Raw genomic sequence first — 27,983 nt, forward strand, 5'->3', positions numbered from 1 at the left:
ATTGAGAACAGTCACCATGCGCCCAACACGGACATCATGTGGCTACCGGATCATGTCGAGGTATGACCTTCATACACATAGGATTGCAGCGTCTTAAGAAAATGCATTTGAGCCTTGTTCTTAGAAAACTGGGCTTCATGCATGTGCGTAAAGTGTCATCCCAGATTAGCCTGTGCAGTCCGCACAGGCTAATCGGGGATGACACTTTCCGCCTAAACTCGATTTTGCGAATGAGGGACTTTCTTGAATCTAAAAATACCATAAAAGCGGAAAGTGTCAAACCCTGATTAGCCTGTGTGGACTGCACAGGCTTATCTGGGACGACACCTTACGCACATGTATTAAGCCCAGTTTTCTCAGAACGCGACTCATTTAATGCATTTAAGCCAAACTCTGCGAAAACCCTGGCTTTGTCTCCAATAATCAGGTGCGGCTGGGCTACACAGGCTAATCTGGTCAAAGCTTTATTCACATTCATTAAGCCTGTTATTATTCACATTCATTAAGCTTGTTATTATTCACATTCATTAAGCCTGTTATTATTCACATTCATTAAGCCTGTTATTATTCACATGCATTAAGCCTGTTATTATTCACATTCATTAAGCCTGTTATTATTCATATTCATTAAGCCTGTTATTATTCACATTCATTAAGCATGTTATTATTCACATTCATTAAGCCTGTTATTATTCACATTCATTAAGCCTGTTATTTTCAAAGACAAGCTTTTTTTAAATTAACATAAATAAACTTTACGAGTGTTAATTGTTTTTGTTGCATTAATCAGTAATGTATTAATTTCTTCAGTATTGGTGTTTAAATTTTGTTCAGAAGTGGTTTTAACAGTTTACATAAATGATGTGTGGTATGAGTGGAATACAAATATGTACATGTTGATTAATTTCCAAAGGCATCATCAGCTATCATGTGTATACAGATGATTAAAAGTTCCCAAGACCTAATTATTTGACTGATTTCTCTCATGTTATTTTCCCCCTTTCAGATCAACAGAATGGGAGTGCCCCAGGAAAACAAGGGTTTTGAGTCCTGCAAGATATTCACATGTGCAACAGACAAGTCACTATTTATATTTTAACCTGAAATTAAATGACAATTTTTTTTACAAGAAACTTTCCATTTTAAATTTTTATTGTCCCAACCCAGCCACACAACTTGTGAACTTTCAGTGTTGTTTCTTTTCACCAATTTGAAATCCCTTTTGATTTGGAAAAAATGCGACATTTTGACTGAAGTTGGGAAAGATGTGTTGTTGTTGTTTTGCTATAAAATGCTTAAAAATTGAGAATAAAAGTGTTTTCATTATTATATGTACTAAGGTTAAATTTAAAGAGATTCATGAGAGATGAACTAAATGTTAAGAATTGTTAGGTCTCTTATATGAAGTTTAGCCTGCGCGATTTTATCACTGTTATCAAAACAACTTTTCTGACATCACATGGTCTACAGGTGAATATTGGTTTGTAACATTATAAAGTAATCTCAGAACATGTTTTGAAATAATGTCCTTAGGATAAAAACTAGCCAGTCCCTAGGTGTCTCAAGGTAAACAAACACTTAATATGCAACAATAAATTAAACAAAAATCTTTGACAATCACATTGCCCAAAGGTTAAACATTTGTTTTGTTACATGGTAACACATCAAAATAACCCTCTGAAGCTAGTATTGGTATATAAAATTGTATACAAATGTAGTTGACCTTTACAAAGGTTTTAAAACCAAGCCCCTTGTGTAAAAATTGGCTGCGACCCATCATAGGGTAACATTTTGATATTGTATCAACTTCTACATATTACGAAATTCTGCATGGGCAGTGGGGGCAAGATTCTTCATCACTTCTGTGACAAAGTATAGTTTGTACATGTTATCACTTTGCGTTATTGCTAAAATGAACATACATGTATAACAATCTACATGTACAACACAATTTAAAACTGGATCTATTGAAAAATATATTATGTACATGTATACTAGAAACAGGCCCCTAAAATGGCATACAAAAGGGCTGCTTGTCCCAGAAAAGTGAAAGCAAGTTACCAGTAAATTTGCAAAGATAAAAACAAGCAATATCCCATTCTGTTAATTTATGCTGAACTTGATGTTGATACTTATACAATATTTTCAGCTGTATCCTGGTTTGGGACACAAGACCTACCAAAGGACCACAACAACAACAACAGGGGGCCAAGCCCAAAGACAAGGACGGCACCAAAAACCCCATAGGCGTCCCTGACACGTTCAAGCACCTGGACCTCACATGGAAACCCATGCTGAAGGTGGGGTGTAGCCCCTTAACCCTTTACTGCGCAGATACACTTTTTACCTATTTGTAGCCATTTAGAAAATCAAATGAAATTTAAGACCTTTCTTACTAGATTTAAGTTGTAACGGCTTCATTTCCAACCCTAAAATACTGATGAGCGGCAAACAGCATAAAATCAGATCAGACAGCGAGTAACTTGCAGGCTATTATGGTTTTATGCAGGTTGCATATAGCCCTTTTCACTTCACTTTGCTTCTGAATGTGAAAGGGTTAAAGCCCTTAAACTTTTTAGTCTCTAATGTGGGTGTTAACAATTTTGCAAAGGGCAGTAAGTATTAGGTCTTTAATAAATGATGAACATTGATTATTCATCATTCTTTAAGAATACATTTGATACATTGTTTACGTAGGTATAGATGTAGTGCAGTGCTTTGTTAAATGTTGAATGCAAAATTAGTTCTGACTATGTAGTATAGGCACAATTGCAATATGCAAATAAGTAATAATTTTTTCACATCATGAGCTGGTGTCTGGTAAAACTGGGCTAACTGCATGTGTGTAAACTATGGCCCCAGATAAGCATTTACATACTTTGCTCACATACTTTTAATCACTTTCCACCAAGACTAGATTTTTGTTGGATAGTGACCTTTTAATTAAAAAATCCATAAAAGTAGAAAGTGTCGTCCCTGACTAGCCTCTGCGGACTTCTTAGTCTAATCTGGGACGATAATTTAAGCACATGCATTAAACTTAGTTTTCTCGGAGCGGGGCTCATGTTTGTTTCATACACTTTTCAATAACCTTATCCCACAGGTCCATCTCCACAAATCTGAGCCGGGCGGTGATCATGCACCAACAAAGTTCTCAATAGCAGAGAAGCAAGGGATAGAGGGGCATGTAAGTTGAGTGGTAATTGAGAATGTGTACCCAGCATATGGCAGCGTATGGGTGACATAAAGTGGCAGATACATGATGGTTCGGCAATCAGATCTTACAAAAAGTGTTTGCTTCATAAACATGTTTTAATTGCCAGTTACACGTAGGCTATGGGCAGGTTTTAATTCCAGTAAGTATTGTCCATAAAGTTAATCAGTAAAATGTTTTGTTACAATTCTCTAATAATTGTTAACCAGGGCCCCTATTCACAAAGCTCCCATTGGGATTCTTAACCTTAGTTGTTCCTGAATGAAATTTTCAGATCATATATTCAAGGAAAAATTCTATGGTTTCACCTCAGAAAAGGAGAAAATAGTTATCATTTTATCAATATTTACGATGGAATGTGAAAATATGTCAAATCAAACTAGCCAGAAAGTTCAGGAACTTTAGGATTTTAAGGAATTCTCTTAAGTTTGCTCCTTCGAGCTTTGTGAAAATGGGCTCCATACTGTTTATTATTTACTATGTAATAAATTAGCTATGTATAGGATTTAACCAAAGTTTAGGAACATTTATAAGTGAGTGAATTTTAACATGGACAGGTTTAATAATTATTGGTATGAAATAAATATTAAAATGCATGCTCTTTTTCTTTTAAAAGTTGTATATTTAAGTAATATCATGTTATGTTTACCGATCCTGCTCACCAAAATTGAGTAAAGTGAGTTACTCCACTGTTCCAGTATCCAAGGCGACCGATGGTGGTGTTCCAGACAAGGAGGCAAGTGTGACTGGCGGATATTTCCAGTCCAGGAAACCCGGGTCCGGCCGTAAGAAGAGGACCCTACAAACTGTCAAGACACATTTCTTTGTTGGCACCGAGGTATGAATGGATTGCTCAGAGAAAATGGGGCTTAATGCTTGTGCGTAAAACATCGTCCAATATTAACCAGAGCAGTTTGCATAGGCTAGTAAGGGATTACATTTTCCAGCTAATCTTATTTTTGCAAAGAAGAGACTTTAAACAATAAATAAATTAGAATCGGAAAGTGTTGTCCCGAATTAGCCTGTACTGACTGATCAGGGACAACACTTTATGCACATGCATTAAGCCCAGTTTTCCCTGAGGGAGATACATTGTTTGAGTCTTCTTAAAGTTAGATATACAACTCTTATGCATTAAGCCCAGTGACTGATCAGGGACCACACTTTATGCACATCCATTTGAGTGCGCATGCGTGGACGGAAGAAGTCGTGGTTTTTCACGGAGTGCAAAATTTAACCATTTTTAATTATTTTGAAGCTTTTCCAAGTGCAGAATGAGCGTGTGATACACCAGAAACGCAAGTTTTGACAATAGATTAGTCCCATTTATTATAAGAAGTGGTAATTTAACTAGAATGCCTTTATAAAACCTTCCAAAGCTGGCTAGCCACCCCTCGGTCACAGAGATGAAATCCAAGATGGCCGCCACCGTGACCACAACGAGGAACTCTTTTGTTCTGACATTATTACTAGTTTTGACTACAGTATTTGTGATAAACATCTTGCAATGCATTAAGTTGAAATACCATGAACAACCAAGCATAGCTATCTCGATAACCCTGAAATGTTCACGTATAAACCTGATAAATAACTTTGCAAATTTGAAACCCAAAATGAGAAGAAATTCCATCGCTTTTCCAGTAAGTGTAGAAGATGTAAACAAAACAACCTTACTTGTGTTACTTCTGATTATAGCAGGAGACATTGAAGTTAATCCTGGCCCTTGTCGGCCACAATCAAGACCTAGAAATGAATCAATTTTTCCATGCGGTATATGTCAACAACCAGTTACCTGGTCCCACTTCATTGTATGTTGTGATGATTGTAATGTTTGGCACCACAAGTCATGTGAAGACATAGACTCAAAAGATATAGAACAACTTAACAGAACTTCAGTCGTATGGTATTGTTGTATATGTGAAAGTGTAAACATAGACAGCTTTACTTTTAATAGCTATGAACTACATACAATGAACATGTTTTTCCTCTTGTCGGGTACTACATCAACGTTAGATTCTCTAAACTCTTCAACACCGTTTAGCCCGTTACATACAAGCAGCCCCCGAAACAGAGACAGTTCACGTAAATCATCGGCGAAATCAGTGTCAACGGACAAATCTCGTATAAACTGAAAACCAGTGTTGGAAATGGCTTCTTGCCCATGAAAACTAACCTCAGACATTTGAATGCGAATTGTTGTAGCATATGCGAGCACAAACAAGAATTTACGGCAGCCTTAGACTATGTGAAACCGGATATAATTTGCGGCACGGAGTCGTGGTTGAAAGGTGTTAGACCAGGCAAACCGATCGAAAGTAACGCTATCAAGAACTGCGAAATTTTTCCAGATAATTACATTTTTCATAGGAATGATAGAGCGTCACGCGGTGGCGGAGTGTTTATTGGTGTAAGCAAGAGCCTCATTGCAATTGAACAACAATTTCAGTTAGTCACCAACTGTGAAATTGTTTGGACAAAAGTGAAACTTAAAAGTTAGAAGGACTTATACCTAGCCTCCTTTTACATGCCACATCGAAATATTAATGACTTAAATAACTTAGACCAATCTCTGAAAAAAGTTTCCGAGTGTAAGAAGAGTAAACATATTATCCTCTCTGGAGACTTCAACTGTCCGGATATTGATTGGGAAAAGTTGAATGTAAATGCAAATGTACAGGATAAAAACGTACAACAAGCATTAATTGATCTATCCATAGAGCACGGCCTAACGAAAGTACACTCCCAGCCGACACGTGAAGGAAACACATTAGACTTAGTTTTCACAAACAATCCCTCACTTGTAAAATCCTCAGTCAGCATACCAGGCATAAGTGACCACGCAATGGTAGTAACAGACTCGGATGTTAAACCGATTTATAACATTCAGAAACCAAGAAAAGTGTATCTATTTTCAAAACCAAACTGGGTAAACATCTTCTCGTTGTGTGAAAACCTGTCTAGTGACATAGTTAAAATGGCGGATCTAACACCTGACACCCAGTCAATGTGGGATGAATTCAAAAATGGCCTAAACACCATCATTGAGAAAAATGTTCCATCTAAAACTTTTAAGAAGAAAAACACAGTACCGTGGTTTAATAGATATTTAAAGAGGATGACTAAACGTAAAGCAAGGCTCTATTGGGCGGCGAAAAAATCAAAACAGTGGAATGAATTGAAACAATACCAAAGACTTTGTAAAAAGGAATTCAAAAACGCAGAAATATCCTATGTGAATGAGACTATACAAAATGGCTTTAAAGAAAACAACTGTAAACCTTTCTGGAGATTCATTAAATCCAAAAAACAAGATAACATTGGTGTAGCACCACTTAAGTCAAAAGGAAACTTGTTCAGTGAGGGAAAAGGTAAAGCACAAATTCTATTGGATCAATTCAGTTCCGTATTCACAAGGAGAGACAAACGCGTATTAACGCCATTAGAAAAACAGTATAAATCCAAGTTACCTCCCTTAAACATAACAACAACCGGAATAGAGAAATTATAAACATCACTCAAAGTCGCAAACGCAGTCGGTCCAGACAATCTTCCAAATATAATATTGAAAACCTGTGCTAAACAACTCGCACCTGGAATACGCCAAATCTTCCAAACATCAGTAGACAGTGGCAAACTACCATCCGACTGGGTTAATGCAAATGTCACGCCGGTATTCAAATCAGGGGATGTTCACCTCGCCGAAAACTACAGGCCAGTATCATTAACATCCGTACTGTGTAAAAATCTTGAACATATCATTTGTAAGCACTTACTGAACCATCTCGAGAGAAATAATATTCTTACAAACCTAAATCACGGATTTCCATCAGGATTCTCGTGCGAAACTCAACTACTAGTAATTTTGAATGACTTATTATCTTTCTACGATGAAGGCATACAAACAGACGTCATTATACTCGATTTTTCCAAGGCTTTTGATACCGTGCCACACAACGAACTTTTATACAAGCTGGAATGCTTTGGCATAACCGGAACAATCCATACATGGCTCAAAACTTTTCTCACAAAACGATTTATGCAAGTTGTAGTAGACGGCGAAGTCTCCCAGAAGTCCACAGTGGACTGCGGGGTCCCTCAAGGCACGGTACTCGGACCCCTTATGTTTTTATGTCACATAAACGACCTGCCACTTTCAGTCAAATCACAAGTGCGCCTTTTTGCGGACGATTGCCTGTTATATCGGAAAATAAAAACTCAGAAAGACTTTGACATCCTTCAGAATGACTTGAAAGAACTTGAACAATGGGCTGATAAATGGGGCATGCGTTTTAACGCAAAGAAATGTTACGTAATGTCAATTAAAAACAAGACTCCACACTTGTATTCCCTATGTGACCATATTCTCAAACAAGTGCCCGATAATCCATACCTGGGACTAACCCTATCTGAAGACTTAACCCGGTCAACTCACATAAGTAAATTGAGAAAGAAAGCGAACTCGACAATGGCTGTACTGCGTAGAAACTTAAAGAACTGCCCTATGGATAGTAGGAAAACAGCGTATCTAGCGCTAGTAAGATCCTGTCTGGATAACGGCTCTTCAATTTGGGATCCTTACTTAACTCGGGATATTGATAAAATTGAACAAGTACAAAAACAAGCTGCCCGTTTCATAACTGGAGACTACAAATCAAGAACGGCAGGCAGTGTTACAAACATGCTTAAGCAACTAGAATTACCACCTCTACAAGAACGGCGTAAAATCAACCGTCTAGTGATGCTCTACAAAGTGGCTGAGGGGCTGGTGCCAGCCATACCAGCAACCGATTACTTGAAACCAGCAAGGGTTAAAAGGCAAATTAAGGCAAAACAATACAGTGACTGTGTTACATCAAATATAATAGATAAACAAGTGATACATAACGATAGAGGTTTTGTGGGGAAAAACTCAAACAGTAATCAATACAAAAACTCATTCTTCGTGAAAACCATCATAGAGTGGAACCACCTGGACAGTAGAGTGGTCCACGCAGAGACAGTTGAGGGCTTTAAGTCTGCCCTTCATTTCGACTAGGCGCACTCCCCGGTGTACTACGCCGAAACTGGCCCTTCACCGTATCAAGCAGAAGCCCAGTGACTGATCAGGGACAACACTTTATGCCCATGCATTAAGCCCAGTTTTTCCAGAGGGAGATACATTGTTTGAGTCTTCTTAAAGTTAGATATACAACTCTTATAAATTTGAGTAGATTTGGTGTATGGAAAATGACAGCATTTTCAGAAATGATTAACTGGGATTTGTTAGAGCTGAAAAGATAATGTCAAAGATTTAACTATTGTATTTTGAAAGACTCAATTTGATTATCCATGCTAACCCAGGCAAATTAAACTAGATTTTTGATATGATATTTAACTGAGTATTTGATGAAATATATTACTTGATAAATACCAGGATTGTTTATTAGAATCTGACTAGTAGGTTTATTTACTGAATAATTGACTGACATCATGATGTTTTTAGTTAATATCTCTTCATTATATTTGGCATGGTTGTTGCTCAACTGAGCTTTATAAGCCAGATAAGCCTGTGCACACTTCACAGGCTTATCAAGGATGACACTTAACGCACATGAAATAAGCCCAGTTTTCACAGAATAAGGCTCAATTAATTGTGTAGATCACTGGGAAGGGTATTTGACTGTTGGCATTGTTTGACTGAATGTCTGACAGGTAATTTGACTGGATGTTTGACACCATATTTGACTGAGTATTTTGTGTTGTACATTTCAGGACGGGGAGGTGGTCTATGTTGACTGGATGCCACAGAAGGATCAGGACACAGGCAAGATCCAAAGTAAGCTAACCATGTTTGCCTTATAAACACTTTTATTTTTAAGTTAAACTTTGTTTAGATAATCTTTCATTACCAGAATAATTATTTTCTACTCACTGTAGTTACAAATATTAATACAGTTGTTTGTAACCGTTTTTCAGCGCCAAAACCAGATTTCTATCACACCATGCATGACGGACCCATCATGACGGTCCAGCGATCCCCATTTTTCATGGATATCCTCCTTGTGGTTGGCGGTTGGAACTTCACAATCTGGAAAGAGGCTGTTGTTGTGAGTGATCCCCCTTGAGTTTGATAAATATTTTAACCCTTCCATGCTGGGTGGCCCTGTATACTTTATGTTTGTCTACCTTTGCCAAATGTCACATTTATGTAAATTCAGTTGTTTGGTTTTTAATTTACAAATGTTCATTTATTTTATCAATGATTTATGTATTAGTTTTTTTTCCCGGTAGTTGTATTTATTTTCAGTAGAACCTTTACTCAATAACCCATAAAATACTTTAATTTGAGTTATGCTATTATATAAACACTTAGCTAATCACCTATACTTACAAAATAGTAACCTTGTCTTAGTTGCACGTTATTTATTGTTTCTGCACAATTAATATTGATGTATAATGTATCCTAGCATTTTTTACATTTTGCTATAGAATGCATAGAAGGATATAAGATGAACAAAACACTCTAGAAGGTTCTTCTTTCTGGATGTTTGTGTTATGTACTTCAAACATAATGAGTACAATGGAAGCTAAAAATCTCTGGATATGTGAGGCAATATTGCGTCTGCCCAAGATTTCTACATAAACCTACTCATTTTTGTTAAAAAGCTGCCTGTTTAATTTTCAGCAACTATTTTGTGGTGATCATTGATACTCCCTCTTACCTGTATGCGCCACTGTGCTTTTCTTCTTTTTAATTACACTTTGAAGTAAGGAGACTTGTTACAGTTGTGGTCACACTGGGCTTAACATTAAGATCAGCTCTGAAATGCTGGAGATCTCTGTGAATGGAATGGTGGTCACACTGGGCCTAACATTAAGATCAGCTCTGAAATGCTGGAGATCTCTGTGAATGGAATGGTTCTTTTATTGTAACTATTATGCTTGCTTACCAATACTACTTAAAATATATAAAAATAGAATCAATTTCTAAAATCATAATAACATATTGATCTTTTTATGACTAAAGTATTGCATCTACGTTTTTATAAAATCAATAATGATACCTAAAGAGCTTTAATACTTAACCCTTTGCATGCTGGGAAATTTGTCGTCTGCTAAAATGTCGTCTGCTGAATTTCTAAAATTAGCATTTGTTTCATTTTTTTTCAAAGAATACTATCAGAATAGCAAACAGTTTGGATCCAGATGAGACGCCATGTTCTGTGGCGTCTCATCTGGATCCAAACTGTTTGCAAAGGCCTTTAAAATTCGGTTCCCGCACTGAAAGGGTTAAATGGATGATGTTCTTGAAAATTAAAATCACCTGACCACTTCTTTGCCTTGACAATTACCTTCTTTTTGATATAGAGTAATTCAGAAGGTACAATTCATGGTTAACCTGTAATGATGTTTTTATGCTTCCCGAAAATTTTCGGGGAGCATATAGTTGCCAGTTTGTCCTTCCTTACTTCCTTCCGTCACACTTTTGTTACAGTTTCTCATAGCGCCTTCACTATTTTACCGATCTCTTACATATTTGGCATGTAGGTACCTTGCATGGACCTTCACTTTTTTATGAGGATTGAGGTCACTGGGGTCAAGGTCACTGAGGCTAATAATATATTTTCTCAAGGTCAAACAAGGGGAGCATCCATCGTTTTCAACGATACTTGTTTGTTTTGAACTGCAATACAGTTTGCTGCAAATCATTGCTACTTGCATAAATGTTATCTAGAAACAATTTAAACAAACTCACATTATCTGACCTGATGTTGTCACCTTCAAAATATGGTATAATTCTGAATGTCAAAATACCTGGTAGACCCAAAAAAACGCATTTTCGCTTACATAAATACCCCTTGCTGGAAAGATTTGCGACATGAATGGGTGATGTCGTTGAAGACTATCAACACACACACATCACCTGACCTGATTTAGACCTTTACATTGACCTTTTGTGGCCTAAACTAATCAAGAAGGTCTGAAGTCTTGGTTTCCTAATAATGACACGTTTTGTCTAACATCCATAGCGATTGCCACAAAGTTTTGATACTTGCCTGGATGTTGTCTTTCAACACACCCATATCACCTGAATGTCATTGACCTTCTTATGAACAACAATCCCATACATATATATAGCTATGCTTATAGTACATTTTATCATGTAAATCTAGTTGGTTTTGGTTTATAGTAATTGATAAAAAATCTTCCAATATTATAAGTTCCATTCAGGGTTGGCAAAACAGGATTTGGTCATAATTGTATTTACACTTTCTTGTACATTCAGTATTTTGGAATTTGGTAAAATAATGTCCCTTTTCAGTTTATGTTCGTGGAATAAGCAACCAATTTTGCGACCCCTTCCCCTTTTGTAGTACTATATTTTCTTTCCTAACTGACCTATTCCTTGTAACCTAGTTCACCATTTCTTTGCAAGCCTCACTTTTATTAACAGATCGACAAGAATAACCCATGCTCTGCTGAATCGGTAAGTGGATTCACACCAGAGTGGCGGAGTTGCATTGAATTGAATGTTTGTGACATTTGTCTTATATATCTGGTGTAAAATAGATGCAAATATTCAGAAACTGATATTTTACATCAGTAATGTTATGTACATTATAGAACTGCGCAATTTTAGAGAAAGAAAGCTAGAGAATTGAACAGCATGTCTGAGCAACAATATATTTAAGCCCCGCTGTGGAATAGCCTGATTTACAGTATATGAGTCAAGTGTCGTCCCAGATAACATGTGCAGTATGCACCAAGGACGACACTTTCAGTTTTTACAGATTTTATTTGTTTAAAGAAAGTCTCTTCTTAATGAAAATCTAGTTTTGGAGGAAAATGCTGTATCTGATTGATAAGCCTATGCTGACTACACAGGCTTATCTGGGACAACACTTTACACTCATGCATAAAAACCCATTTCTGTGAGCAAGGCTCATGTAATTGGTTGATTACAAAATTGAAACACTGTACACTGATTTGCATCTGGCTTTGTCAATTTCAAATTAGCTGATTGCCATTATTAAAGACAAATGTGTTAAGTACAAGCCAAATATATCTTATGACCTGTATTGTAGTATCTTAGTAACAGAACCAATCACACCTGGTAGGCATTTTGATGGCAATACCATAAGTGTTATAGTTTAGCTCAAGTTTGTACTACCAAGTATTTCAATTTAGTTTTGCATCAAAATAACGCGAACTGTAAATCAGTCTGTACTAATTGAGTCTGTCTCTGGGAAAACGGGTCTAAATGCATGTGCGTAAAGTATTGTCCCAGATTAGCCTGTGCATTCCGCATATGTTTATCAACAACGACACTTTCCGCCTAGTGTGGATTTTTGTTGAGAAGAGACAAAATCAAATAAAAGCAAAAAGTGTTTTCCCTGATAAGCCAGTTATAGCACAGGCTGATAAGGCACAATACTTTATGCACATGTATTAAGACCAGAGACAGACACAATTAATTACAAAATAGTGGAGTATTTGTTAATTCTGGCTAAACCTGTATTGTTGCTCTGGCTAGCTGTAGACATTGTTAATTGAAGATTTTTTAGTGTATTAGACTCTCATATTGTAATAAATTCACCAAATGGATAACGTTAGAAAAAAAAGTTACTATATATGAATACATGTAGTATTACTTTGTGTGATGTCACAGATAATGTTTACTTGATTCATAATTATTATCCCCCGCCATAGGCGGAGGGATATTGTTTTGGCGTTGTCCGTCCGTCCTTCCGTCTTTCCGTCCGTCCGTCTTTCTGTCCGCTCGGAGCCATATCTTGGAAGTGCTTTGGGGGATTTCATTGAAACTTGGTATGAGTATATATATGGATAAAAGGATGATGCACACCAAATGGCATTGTATACCATCTGTAAATAACGAAGTTATGGCCCTTTGTAGCTTGAAAAAATGCTTTTTGTGTGTGTCTGGAGCCATATCTTGGAAGTGCTTTGGCGGATTTCATTGAAACTTGGTATGAGTATATATATATGGATAAGAGGATGATGCATTGTACACCATCTGTTAATAACGGAGTTATGGCCCTTTGTATCTTGAAAAAATGCTTTTTTGAGTATTAAATATAACCCTTTTGTGTCCAGAAGCATATTGGCGGGGGATATCAATTCAACGAATTTGCTTGTTGTTATATCATCCGTGTAATTGAAGTATACAGTAAGCACATGCACATATTCTTTATATGTTTATTCATTGTAAATGAACTGTTAAGTAATTTAATTAGTCATATTATTTTGGCATACATTGGAAAGTTTTCTAATGTTTGAAGTTTAATTTTTAGCTCGGCTGTTTTCAGAGAAAACCCGAGGTATTGTCATAGCCAACTTGTCCGCGGTCTGCTTCGTGCTAAAACCTTAACATCGGCTCTAAAATAAAAGTGCTTCCACCTACAACTTTGAAACTTCATATGTAGCTGCACCTCGATGAGTTCTATACGCCAAACCTATTTTTGGGTCAAAGGTCAAGGTCACTGTTACCTCTAAAAAAAATAAAAAAAATTCTTATGACAAGCTTTCATTTATTCAAAACTGCACACGCAGCCGAGCGTTTGCACCCGTTATGCGGTGCACTTGTTCCTTTAGTATTATCTCCTGCATTTAACAACATTTGTAAATGTAAATATTTTTTTCATAAGAATTCTTGTTTAACCAATAATTTTTATGAATTTTTTTTTTAGGCCAAGTTTATGCCTGTGTATTTAATATTATATTAGCTGAAAACTTTGAACGTTGCTGAAAACGATGCATTGAAGGTAATCTGTTGACGAGTCGTTTTGTGTTAATGTGTTTGACAATGTTTGCAGAACGAGTTTAACTGTTATTGTGTTGTCTAATTTGTTTTACAAAAACAACAGTCATTGTTATAATAGTTAAATACTTTTGTGCAACAACAAAAAAGATAATTTTACTTCATATGGATATTAGAAAAGTATCGTAGAAAAAATAGGAATGGATATATGTCTAATTTTTGTTAGAGTTGAATTTTGTTGATAATAATGATTTTCCGTGAAAGTGATGTGTGGTATGAAGGCTTTTTGTATATGTTTGTTTGTACTTCAGTCAATAATTGGTAACTGTTCACAGTGAAGCCATGCATTTTACATCAGGTTTTACTTTTGCTATTTCTGAATCCCAGAAAATGTTTTTTTTTTAAAGTTCTAACATTGTCTTCAGTATCCATCATAAGTATTTTTTATTTGATACATAATTGTCATTTTAAAGATCCCTTTAACAGCTAATAACAAATACAAAACAAATACTACCAGCTTATAACTAACAAAACAAAAAACATGTTAAACTACAAAATCCTACGTTTTTCGCCAACTGCATGTGCATTAAGTGTTGTCCCAGATTAGTCTGTGCAGTTTGCACAGGCTTATCAAGTAAGAAACTTTCCACTGTTATGGTAAGTTTTGTTAAAAGGAAGTCTCTTCTGGTGACAATCCAGTTTAGGTGGAAAGTTTTGTTCCTGATTAGCCTGTGCAGACTGCACAGGCTAATATGGGACGACACTTTAGGCACAGACATTAAGCCACTTTTTTTTCCAGAACAAGGCTAAATTAAAACTCTCCTGCCAATTTCAGTCAGGACCAATCCTCCAGTCCGCCCCAAACCCAATCCGTATGACGTCCGGGTTTTGGTCCCCCTCCCGTCCGGGAGTGTTCTACATCTCTAAGGTGGATGGCAGCGTCGACGTCTGGGACTTACTGGACAAGACCCATGAACCCTCCATCACCCAGAGCGTTTCCCCATCAGCAATCACAAAGATTTACCCGCATGCAGTGTCTCGTAAGTTACTGAACCTAGGATTGGTGACATATGTGTGGTTATATCAATAATATGGAAGTGTTGGAATGCAGTGTCTCTGTAACTTGAGAATTAAGATAAGTTGGGTAAATATATATCATGCTGCATTGTATTTATGATTATGTTATCATGTTCAACTAGCAAGTCATCATCAGCATTTTAATCAGTATCAAGATATAGCTATTCTGACATATTGTAAATCATCACTTTTTCAAAAAAAAAACGCTGTTCAACAATTGTGTTGTGTAGTGCAGATACTATGCTTTGCTCGTTTGGTCTTTGTATTTTTAATGCATCCACTTTCAGAGGGGGGCATATGATTTGCTTTGCCACACTTTCTCTGTGTGTTTGAATTTTGATTAACTTGTCATTGAAAAAGTATTGCTTATAGAGTTTTCAGACTGTTTTTATTAATTGTTATGGATATTTTTGACATGACCACAGTGATGGAGCTCTCTTTTTTGCAACCAAAAACAATTTTAAACGCCTGTGAGTAGTGGCGAGATAAACAATGTGGGCTCAATATGTCGAATAGTTTAAATTGGACCATTATGAAACATGATGACAATATAAATGGGCATAATATTTTAACCAAATTCGATATTCAGTTAGATTTCTCAAAGTTACTTCTGACTTATTATCTTTAAATTATTAGAAAGTTGCAATTTTAATGTTGTCTGCTCTGTTATGAGTGGGTTTTAGAGATGACATTTTCTATATTACAAGTTTTAAAGGATGACTTCGGATTTAAATTGTGGCTAGTCTAGTCAAGGTCAAGGCCATTTTTACTAAAAATTGCAAAACAGTTTCCACTCAAAACTTAAGTTTAGATGGAGGTATGGCATTCACATTTTGTGTGTAAACAGCTTTCCTGCAAACCTAGCTGCGAATACCATTACAGTCCAGTCAGTTTATGGTCAAGTGTTTTCTTACTAACATAGAATATCAGTTACTGCTCATTGACCTGAGTTTTGGCATGGTATTGTGATGAAATTGTGTATGTAAGTAGCGTACTTGCAGACCTCAGTAGGGATTGAACATTAATTAGTTTCATTAAATTAGATTAATACTTAAAATTTCAGAATCTGGTTTTAAAGGACAAATTTTGCTATTGGTTCTTGTCTTGACTGTAAGTTTGCTGTTCGTCATGCAATTTTAAAACAACTTACCACAAATAATCACAAGGTGAGGAGAGGATGTGTCACTTGTTAAGCCTACCTTAAAGGTCAGGCTCCCTTTAAAAGGTCAGACATTAAATACGGGCAATAAACAGCTTGTCCAGAATGTAACTTCTTAATTTATTATGCAATTTCAAAATAGTTTATAACAAATATTTACCATGTGGAGAGGACATGTAATGTGTAAAAACTGTCTCTCTACTTCGAATTTCTAGGTCACACCTAAATGTCACAGATTTAATGAGATTGCCCGGACTTAACCTTCAGAATTTGTCATGTTATTTTAAAATAACCAACCACAAATGTCAACCATAAGGAGACAGCACGTCTTGTGTAACACCTGTTTCCCTAACTCAAAGGTCAAGGTCACACTTAAAGTTCAAACATTAAATTAAATTAGGCTGTCAAACAGGTTTTCCAATTCATAACTTCATCATGCAGTTTTAAATAATTTATCATAAATGTTCACCATGTGGAGACTTCATGTGATTCGTCAAATCATCACCCTAGCTTAAAGGTTACAATTAGACTTCAAAATTTCAAATGGTCATAAATGGAACTGGTCAAATTAAGTTTTTATGGACTGTAATTTTGTCATTCATCATGCAATTTTTTAAATAATATACCAAAAATGTTCACCTTGTTGAGTCCTGTACTCCTTGGGCATAGGTCATGGTCACACTAAAGGTCAAACATGTATATGGCACAGATTGTTAACTAATTGCAAGTATTATTGAAAATGGATTCAATGTCTTGCTAACAGGCATGTATCTGGTTTATTACTTTTTCTTGACATTTTATAACCTATGTTATGCATAGTAGTATTGCTGCTAGAAAGATGAAACTTTACTCTAAAGATCTATCACAGATTTTAGTCAATGCTTATTGTCACACAACGACAACATTTGTACAGCTGTATTTCCCATGTATTGCAGACAAGCAGCACCTGTTGACTGTGGGTGACAGTTCTGGTACCCTGCATATCCTGGAGATACCCTGGAGCCTGCGCCTGCCTGCACCCAATAAGGTCCGTACAGGGCCCCCTGTTACTAAAAATAATTCTTGGAAAACTTGGCTTAATGCATGTGAATAAAGTATTATTCCAGATTAGCCTGTGCAGTTTGCACAGGCTAATCAGGGATCACACTTTCCGCATACACTTGATTTCTGAGAAAAAAGACATCCTTTAAATGACAAATTTCAATAAAGGAGAAAGTGTCGTGCCTGTGCGGAATGCAAAAGCCATTTAATGCACATGCATAAAGACCAGTTAGGCTAATCAAATATGTCAATAATTCTTAAAATGATAAAGCATTATATACATTTTTATATCTTGGGCTCAAGGCTTCTGAGATAAGTATCATTAGTGTACTCACTTTTTTAGTAAACTGCAGTGTCTGGTGGTGTTCCTGCCTGTTTTCTAGTTACAACAAGTTCTGTATGTTTGTTTGGTTCTCTTGTCCCACAGGTGACTGGGGAAGCCAACTACTTTGAGCGGGAAGTAAAGAGGCGAGGCTTCGTGGTGCAGAGGTGGGACTTCCGAGAGCATGAGAAGCGAGAACTTGAGGCTGAGGCCAAAAAGAAGGCTGGGGTAAGAACATAGCAGGCTGTTGTTTTTGTTTTTTTAGCTGACAGGCCTCGTTAAGACGGCCGATTTGATGTTGGTATATTTTCCCATTTTTGCTATTCGTCGCAAGAAAGTGACTATGAGTAAAAATGTGATGGTATTTATGTCAGATGTGCAAAAAATTTGGTCAAAATCGGTCAAAACATGCCCAAATTCAGTACAAAGATAGGGCTTTTCAATTTCTGTCCATGGACAGAAATGATCTAAATTTAAACAGGCGCGGACCACATGTAAAACCACGTGACCATTGCATAATTGTTTACAACCCTATTTGCATGAATGATGAATAATCATGTTATTACCAGTTTAAATATATGCTGTCTTACACATGCACATTTCGTTTAAAGCATGTTCACATTATGTTGTTTTATAGTGCCGATTTAATTTGTAAATACACTCCGTCTGCTTTATGACCACATTTTCAATACTCGTATAAACCGCCCCATGTTAACTATACTATCGGCCGCTAGTTTTCACGTATTTAAATTTCAGCTTTAAATCTCTACCAATACACTTTTATAGTCTGCTATGATTTTTTACCTTTTCATTATAAAATGCCCGTTAACGTTTAATTCATGGGCGCAGCCATCTTCATTTGTACATGTCATTGATTTGATCATAATAAGCTCGTGTATAGAGTGTAGTGTACGTCCAGTTGTAATGTATTATTTACACACGCAGCCATGTTTGTTTCGTATTGATATCGTTTATGTTATAAAGGTAGATAACTTGCTAATTTACAGGAAAAAACTTAAAATATGTCTTTAAACGTACACATTATTCACATTAATGGATTTAGATACAAACACAAACAAACTGTTTGTGTTATTTAGTAGTTCTTTTTTGTTTTTATATGCGCGGAAGTGGATATCACGTGACATTGGCGCTTACGTGACCCAAAGCTTGCATACATTACAGGTTAATAATAGTCTTGAGGATTCCGTTATGTACATGATTAGGTTTCATATTTTTTATGCTTTTGGCATTTTTTGGCACAATTTTGCGAAAATCAGTATGGAAGAGTTAAGCTTTAGAATGAATCGGACGAATACTGATCAATTCTTGTCAGTTGAGATAACTGAATTGTTGTGAGAAATATCAACTCGGGCGGCTTTAGTCAACTGTACCAATCAGCCAATGAGAAAGGGTATGCAAATGAGCAAATTCAATTTACAGCTGGTCATGCTATGTCTGTCAAATTGTGTATATGCCTGTATGCAGATCATAGGAGCCTTGTTCTGGGATATCTGGCTTAATGCATATGTGTGAAGTGTCCTAGATATGCCTGTGCTGTCTACTGAAGTGATGTCCTAGATATGCCTGTGCTGTCTACTGAAGTGATGTCCTAGATATGCCTGTGCTGTCTACTGAAGTTATGTCCAAGATATGCCTGTGCTGTCTACTGAAGTGATGTCCTAGATATGCCTGTGCAGTCTACTGAAGTGATGTCCTAGATATGCCTGTGCTGTATACTGAATTGATGTCCTAGATATGCCTGAGCAGTCTACTGAAGTGATGTCCTAGATATGCCTGTGCAGTCCACTGAAGTGATGTCCTAGATATGGCTGTGCAGTCTAACGAAGTGATGTCCTAGATATGCCTGTGCTGTCTACTGAATTGATGTCCTAGATATGCCAGTGCAGTCTACTGAAGTGATGTCCTAGATATGCCTGTGCTGTCTACTGAAGTGATGTCCTAGATATGCCTGTGCTGTCTACTGAAGTGATGTCCTAGATAAACCTGTGCAGTCTACTGAAGTGATGTCCTAGATATGCCTGTGCAGTCTACTGAAGTGATGTTCTAGATATGCCTGTGCAGTCTACTGAAGTGATGTCCTAGATATGCCTGTGCTGTCTACTGAAGTGGTGTCCTAGATATGCCTGTGCTGTCTACTGAAGTGATGTCCTAGATATGCCTCTGCTGTCTACTGAAGTGATGTCCTTGATATGCCTGTGCTGTCTACTGAAGTGATGTCCTAGATATGCCTGTGCTGTCTACTGAAGTGATGTCCTAGATATGCCTGTGCTGTCTACTGAAGTGATGTCCTAGATACACCTGTGCAGTCTACTGAAGTGATGTCCTAGATATGCCTGTGCAGTCTACTGAAGTGATGTTCTAGATATGCCTGTGCAGTCTACTGAAGTGATGTCCTAGATATGCCTGTGCTGTCTACTGAAGTGGTGTCCTAGATATGCCTGTGCTGTCTACTGAAGTGATGTCCTAGATATGCCTCTGCTGTCTACTGAAGTGATGTCCTTGATATGCCTGTGCTGTCTACTGAAGTGATGTCCTAGATATGCCTGTGCTGTCTACTGAAGTGATGTCCTAGATATGCCTGTGCTGTCTACACAAGATATTCAGTGACAACACCTTCAGCCTAGACTGGATTTTCATATAGAAGAGCCTTCATTTAAACAAAAAACTCCATAGAAGCAGAAAGAGCCATGTGAGGACTGCAACGGCAATCCGGGAAGGCACTACGCACACAGAGCCATGTGAGGACTGCAACGGCAATCTGCGAAGGCACTACGCACACAGAGCCATGTGAGGACTGCAATGGCAATCTGGGAAGGCACTACGCACACAGAGCCAAGTGAGGACTGCAACAGCAATCTGGGAAGGCACTACGCTCACAGAGCCATGTGAGGACTGCAACGGCAATATGGGAAGGCACTACGCACACAGAGCCATGTGAGGACTGCAACGGCAATCTGGGAAGGCACTACGCACACAGAGCCATGTGGGGACTGCAACGGCAATCTGGGAAGGCACTACGCACACAGAGCCATGTGAGGACTGCAACGGCAATCTGGGAAGGCACTACGCACACAGAGCCAAGTGAGGACTGCAACGTCAATCTGGGAAGGCACTACGCACACAGAGCCATGTGGGGACTGCAACGTCAATCTGGGAAGGCACTACGCACACAGAGCCATGTGGGGACTGCAACGTCAATCTGGGAAGGCACTACGCACACAGAGCCATGTGGGGACTGCAACGTCAATCTGGGAAGGCACTACGCACACAGAGCTAAGTGAGGACTGCAACGGCAATCTGGGAAGGCACTACGCACACAGAGCCATGTGGGGACTGCAACGTTAATCTGGGAAGGCACTACGCACACTCTTTAAACCCAGTTTTCCCAGAATACGGCTCATATACATTCATAGGCTGGAGACTCTTGATGAATGTTGACCCCTTAGGATTTTCAAATCAAGAGAATAATGGTCAAGGTTTCAAGTAGGGTTTTGCTGCAATCCAAGTATACCTGTACCTGTTTTACAAACTTTTCTTGTTTAACTATTTTACTCCACAGGATGTAAGACAGGTTAGACCAACTTTGGTAAATTAAAAAAAATGTGTGTGTGTTTTTGTTCCATTTGTTCAATTTTTAATAGGCATTTGTTGAAAACTTGTGTTGAAAACAGTTATCAGTTATCATTGTACAATGTATACAGTTTTATTTGCTATTTGTATGTCTTTCTTGTTCATTCAAAATAAAATTGGGATATTAATTGCCTTGTTTTAAACCAGAAAGTAGAAATGAGCATAAAATTGTGACATTATTTCTATATTATAAGTTTCTGAATCTCAGGTACCTCTTTACTATTATATTGTTTCAAACAATAATTTTTATTGTAGGTATTTATTGCTAACAAATATGAATAAAACGGTACAGTGCCTAAGGCATACAACACAGAATCCTTTTACAAATTATGTTTTAATATAGACGACGCACTTCTAAAAAAAAATATTGATAAAGGCAATTAAATAAAATACAATATGAGAAATGTGAGAGAATCAAATTAACAACCCCAATTGGGAGATATAGAAAACTCACAATAATGACATCTAAATGATTTAACTGATTTAAAAGTAAAGGTTGAGCACTGAGTCAAATAGAAGTTGTGGATAATTCATGTAAAACAAAATGCAGATTATGTGGCAACAGATTGTGCTATAACTCTCTAAGAAGAAGGTTTAAATGGAAAATATTTGTTGAGCATCACTCTGGGGAAACAGAACTTCATGCATGTGCGTTTGTGCCATCCCAGATTAGCCTGTGCTGTGACAATCAGGGACATGTGTGTTTGTGCCATCCCAGATTAGCCTGTGCAGTGACAATCAGGGACATGTGTGTATGTGCCATCCCAGATTAGCCTGTGCAGTGACAATCAGGGACATGTGTGTATGTGCCATCCCAGATTAGCCTGTGCTGTGACAATCAGGGACATGTCTGTATGTGCCATCTCAGATTAGCCTGTGCAGTGACAATCAGGGACATGTTGGTTTGTGCCATCCCAGATTAGCCCGTGCAGTGACAATCAGGGACATGTGTGTATGTGCCATCCCAGATTAGCCTGTGCAGTGACAATCAGAGACATGTGCATTATGTCATCCCAGATTAGCCTGTGCAGTGACAATCAGGGACATGTGTGAATGTGCCATCCCAGATTAGCCTGTGCAGTGACAATCAGGGACATATGTGTGTTTGTGCCATCCCAGATTAGCCTGTGCAGTGACAATCAGGGACATATGTGTGTTTGTGCCATCCCAGATTAGCCTGTGAAGTGACAATCAGGGACATGTGTGTATGTGCCATCCCAGATTAGCCTGTGCAGTGACAATCAGGGATATGTGTGTATGTGCCATCCCAGATTAGCCTGTGCAGTGACAATCAGGGACATGTGTGTATGTGCCATCCCAGATAAGCCTGTGCAGTGACAATCAGGGACATGTGTGTATGTGCCATCCCAGATTAGCCTGTGCTGTGACAATCAGGGACATGTGTGTATGTGCCATCCCAGATTAGCCTGTGCAGTGACAATCAGGGACATGTGTGTATGTGCCATCCCAGATTAGCCTGTGCAGTGACAATCAGGGACATGTGTGTATGTGCCATCCCAGATTAGCCTGTGATGTGACAATCAGGGACATGTGTGTATGTGCCATCCCAGATTAGCCTGTGTAGTGACAATCAGGGACATGTGTGTATGTGTCATCCCAGATTAGCCTGTGCAGTGACAATCAGGGACATGTGTGTATGTGCCATCCCAGATTAGCCTGTGATGTGACAATCAGAGACATGTGCATTATGTCATCCCAGATTAGCCTGTGCAGTGACAATTGGGGACATGTGTGTATGTGCCATCCCAGATTAGCCTGTGATGTGACAATTGGGGACATGTGTGTATGTGCCATCCCAGATTAGCCTGTGCAGTGACAATCAGGGACATGTGTGTATGTGCCATCCCAGATTAGCCTGTGCAGTGACAATCAGGGACATGTGTGTATGTGCCATCCCAGATTAGCCTGTGATGTGACAATCAGAGACATGTGTGTAAGTGTCATCCCAGATTAGCCTGTGCAGTGACAATCAGGGACATGTGTGTAAGTGTCATCCCAGATTAGCCTGTGCAGTGACAATCAGGGACATGTGTGTAAGTGTCATCCCAGATTAGCCTGTGCAGTGACAATCAGGGACATGTGTGTAAGTGTCATCCCAGATTAGCCTGTGCAGTGACAATCAGGGACATGTGTGTAAGTGTCATCCCAGATTAGCCTGTGCAGTGACAATCAGAGACATGTGTGTATGTGCTGTCTCAGATTAGCCTGTGCAGTGACAATCAGGAACATGTGTGTATGTGCCATCCCAGATTAGCCTGTGCAGTGACAATCAGGGACATGTGTGTATGTGCCATCCCAGATTAGCCTGTGCAGTGACAATTAGGGACATGTGTGTATGTGTCATCCCAGATTAGCCTGTGCAGTGACAATCAGGGACATGTGTGTATGTGCCATCCCAGATTAGCCTGTGATGTGACAATCAGGGTCATGTGCGTTTGTGCCATCCCAGATTAGCCTGTGCAGTGACAATCAGGGACATGTGCATTATGTCATCCCAGATTAGCCTGTGCAGTGACAATCAGGGACATGTATGTATGTGCCATCCCAGATTAGCCTCACAGTGACAATCAGGGACATGTGTGTATGTGCCGTCCCAGATTAGTCTGTGCAGTGACAATCAGGGACATGTGTGTATGTGCTGTCCCATATTAGCCTGTGCAGTGACAATCAGGGACATGTGCGTTTGTGCCATCCCAGATTAGCCTGTGCAGTGACAATCAGGGACATGTGTGTATGTGCTGTCCCATATTAGCCTGTGCAGTGACAATCAGGGACATGTGTGTATGTGCCATCCCAGATTAGCCTGTGCAGTGACAATCAGGGACATGTGTGTATGTACCATCCCAGATTAGCCTGTGATGTGACAATCAGGGTCATGTGCGTTTGTGCCATCCCAGATTAGCCTGTGCAGTGACAATCAGGGTCATGTGCGTTTGTGCCATCCCAGATTAGCCTGTGCAGTGACAATCAGGGACATGTGTGTATGTGCCATCCCAGATTAGCCTGTGCAGTGACAATCAGGGACATGTTTGTATGTGCCATCCCAGATTAGCCTGTGATGTGACAATCAGGGTCATGTGCGTTTGTGCCATCCCAGATTAGCCTGTGCAGTGACAATCAGGGACATGTGCATTATGTCATCCCAGATTAGCCTGTGCAGTGACAATCAGGGACATGTATGTATGTGCCATCCCAGATTAGCCTCACAGTGACAATCAGGGACATGTGTGTATGTGCCATCCCAGATTAGCCTCACAGTGACAATCAGGGACATGTGTGTATGTGCCATCCCAGATTAGCCTGTGTAGTGACAATCAGGGACATGTGTGTATGTGCCATCCCAGATTAGCCTGTGCAGTGACAATCAGGGACATGTGCATTATGTCATCCCAGATTAGCCTCACAGTGACAATCAGGGACATGTGTGTATGTGCCGTCCCAGATTAGTCTGTGCAGTGACAATCAGGGACATGTGTGTATGTGCTGTCCCATATTAGCCTGTGCAGTGACAATCAGGGACATGTGCGTTTGTGCTATCCCAGATTAGCCTGTGCAGTGACAATCAGGGACATGTGTGTATGTGCTGTCCCATATTAGCCTGTGCAGTGACAATCAGGGACATGTGTGTATGTGCCATCCCAGATTAGCCTGTGCAGTGACAATCAGGGACATGTGTGTATGTACCATCCCAGATTAGCCTGTGATGTGGCAATCAGGGTCATGTGCGTTTGTGCCATCCCAGATTAGCCTGTGCAGTGACAATCAGGGACATGTGCATTATGTCATCCCAGATTAGCCTGTGCAGTGACAATCAGGGACATGTGTGTATGTGTCATCCCAGATTAGCCTGTGCAGTGACAATCAGGGACATGTGTGTATGTGCCATCCCAGATTAGCCTGTGCAGTGACAATCAGGGACATGTGCATTATGCCGTCCCAGATTAGCATGTGCAGTGACAATCAGGGACAATACTTACTGCATTTATGGCATTTTTCGTTTGAAGGAATTCTTTTCTTAATATTAAATTTAGTTTAGGCGAAAAGTGTCGTCCCAGATTAGCCTGTATGGACTTCAGAGGCAAATCTAGGACAACAAATTACGCACATGCATTAAGCCCCATTTTTCCAAAATGGCTATTTACTGTTTGCATTTTTCCTTGTAATTGTAAGAATTTCCTTGTGTTGTGTCCATAGATTGCGCCGAATGTGCTGCTGACAGACGAGGAGATTGAGTACCGCTTGAAGCTGGAGTACCAGACCTATATGGAGGCGGAGGGGAATTTCTTGCGAGAGCTTGGGATCACCAAGGAGGAGGAACCTCTGCCCCAGACGTAGACCGGGTGTGTTTTATAAGTGGTGAAATTTGAAAGCGATGAATGGAGGGCGACGGGGGTTATTATGCATTTTTTTTATTTTGTTTACTAATGGCTAAAGTTATTTCACACAAATGGACAAGAATATGTTTCAGAATTTTTAGTTCAGTACTTGCTCTGGCATGGAAAACCTGGAATTCATTCTGACGTTTATCTTCAAGTATGGTAAAAATGTATGTATTTGAGCTGCACTCTGTGATAACCAGCCTTACTGCACGTGAGTTAAAGTGTCTTAACTCTCTGCTTTTATGGATTTTCCGTTTACAGGAATATGCTTCTTAATGCAAATCCAGTGTAGGCTGCGAGTGATGTCCCTGATTAGTCTGTGCCCACTGCACAGATTTATATGGATAGACTCTTTACCCACTTGCATTGAGGCTGTATTTTTCCATAGAGCAGCTCACATACAATACATTCATTCTATGTCAGATACTATATTATAATGAGTAACTCCAGATAAGTAGCCCTGTCAATCATAACCAACATGTTATTGTTCCGACAAATAAACAAAATAGTTTGACATTTGCTTCTCAAAATCAACACTTTCTATTGTGTGTTATACAACTTGTGTTGAGTGTATAATTTAGATACATTTGAACTATCTCAGAATTTTGTGAAAGCACCAACTGCCATGGTTTATAACTAGTTAGACTTGTAACGCAAATTGTTTAACTTGTATTCACCATTTTGGTATACATATGTGATTCAACATTGTCACATACATTTGGGCTTTTTTTTATATAAATAAACTAAAATAGCAAAAAGGAAGACAATATGGTGTTTATGTTGCATTGTTCTTTGAAACATGATTTGACATATTAAAATTTCACAATTTGCATGTCATTGTATGTGATATAATTTCAAGTTGTACTTGTACATGTTACTGTGTTTTATTTGCTGACATTATAAAGACTCATGTGTGTAATTATCTCGCTACCAGATCTATATTGGTTGATGTTTGCATTTTGTTAATGGAATGGTTTTATTAATTAGTTTGTGATAAATTATTTATTAATTATACTGATAAACTATTTGTATTATTATTCAAAACTGATCAATAAAAATTTGCAATGGAATATAAGTTTTTTGGACTCGTACTAACATTACTTTATATTGGTGTTTCATACAGCTGAACACAACAAAAAAGCAACTCCATGTGAACTTTATTAACCCTTGAACACTCAGATACACATCTGAAGTGCCATACAAAATCAGAATAAAATGAATACTGTTATAAAAAGATTAACGTTTAAAAAGCTTTATTTCCACCTCTTAGATACTTATGAGCACCAACCAGCATTAAACTAAAACAGAAAATGAGTAATTAAATGACAGTCATCGAGTGACACAGTTTCTCAGTGACAAGTTTCTTTGTGACACAGATACTTTGTGGCACAGTCATTTGTTGAACAGTTATGAAGTGACACAGTTACTCGTTGACAGTTAATCAGTCGCACAGTTCCTCCCTCAGTGAAGCAGTGACACAGTTACTCAGTGACACTGTAATTCAGTGACACTGTTATTTAATGACCCACTCACCAAGTGACTCAGTTACTTACTGGCACAGTTACTTATAGACAAGGTAACTCAATGATACATTTAATCAGTTACTCAGTGACCCAGGTACTCTATACTAGGTTAATCAGTAACAGTTCCTCAATCACACAGTTTCTCTGTGACAGTTACTCAGTGACACAGTTCCTCAGTGACACAGTTTCTCAGCGACACAGGAACTCAGTGTCCAGATATCCAGTGACAGGGTTTATTAGTGACTAAATATCCCAATGACCCAGTTACTCAATGACGCAGTTACAGGATGTAGGATCAAGGAGGTTCACAGGTATTTTAAGAACAAATCATGGAATACAACTGAAATCTGTGCCAAAATTTCATGTTGCTTGCAGCAGTTAACTTGATTGCGTTACACATTGAAATTTTGGCCTAGAACACAGGTTTATTAAATAAAGTATTTCTGGTGTATTTCAATTGTGATAAGAAGCATAAAAACTGTCTTTTATGCGCTAGTTGAACTTTTTAAGAAAAATTGTTAAAAAAATTATTTAAAGAAAAGCACCACATACCGGTGTGTTTACATCCATAAACATTTAATTGTGAACCCCACACAGTCATGTGGTCCTGCACCCTGGTTACTCAGTGAAACAGTTACTCAGTGGCACAGTTACTCAGTGACCGAGGTATGCATTGACCCAGTTGCTCTGTGACATAGTAACTCAGTGACACAGTAACCCAATGACACAGTTTCTCAATAACACTGTTACTCAGTGACACAGTTACTCAGTGGCACAATTTCTCAGTAGCAGAGTTATTTAGGGACACAGTTACTCTGTGACATGGTAACCCAATTA

General features: G+C 38.4%; 1 protein-coding gene across 1 annotated transcript; it reads left to right on the top strand.

The window, feature by feature from the left end:
• Positions 1 to 16: 16 nt before the first annotated feature.
• Positions 17 to 26,338, top strand: LOC127863156 (dynein axonemal intermediate chain 3-like). The gene is made up of 11 exons (XM_052402540.1): positions 17 to 60; positions 2,150 to 2,300; positions 3,104 to 3,187; positions 3,921 to 4,052; positions 8,966 to 9,029; positions 9,170 to 9,300; positions 14,809 to 15,013; positions 17,145 to 17,236; positions 17,678 to 17,800; positions 21,153 to 21,179; positions 25,439 to 26,338. Exons 1-11 carry the CDS (start codon positions 17 to 19, stop codon positions 25,577 to 25,579), a joined length of 1,194 nt encoding a protein of 397 aa, XP_052258500.1. The 3' UTR covers positions 25,580 to 26,338.
• Positions 26,339 to 27,983: the final 1,645 nt, after the last annotated feature.

This window comes from Dreissena polymorpha, unplaced genomic scaffold, assembly GCF_020536995.1.
Source record: "Dreissena polymorpha isolate Duluth1 unplaced genomic scaffold, UMN_Dpol_1.0 chrUn001, whole genome shotgun sequence".
NCBI classification, from domain to species: domain Eukaryota; kingdom Metazoa; phylum Mollusca; class Bivalvia; order Myida; family Dreissenidae; genus Dreissena; species Dreissena polymorpha.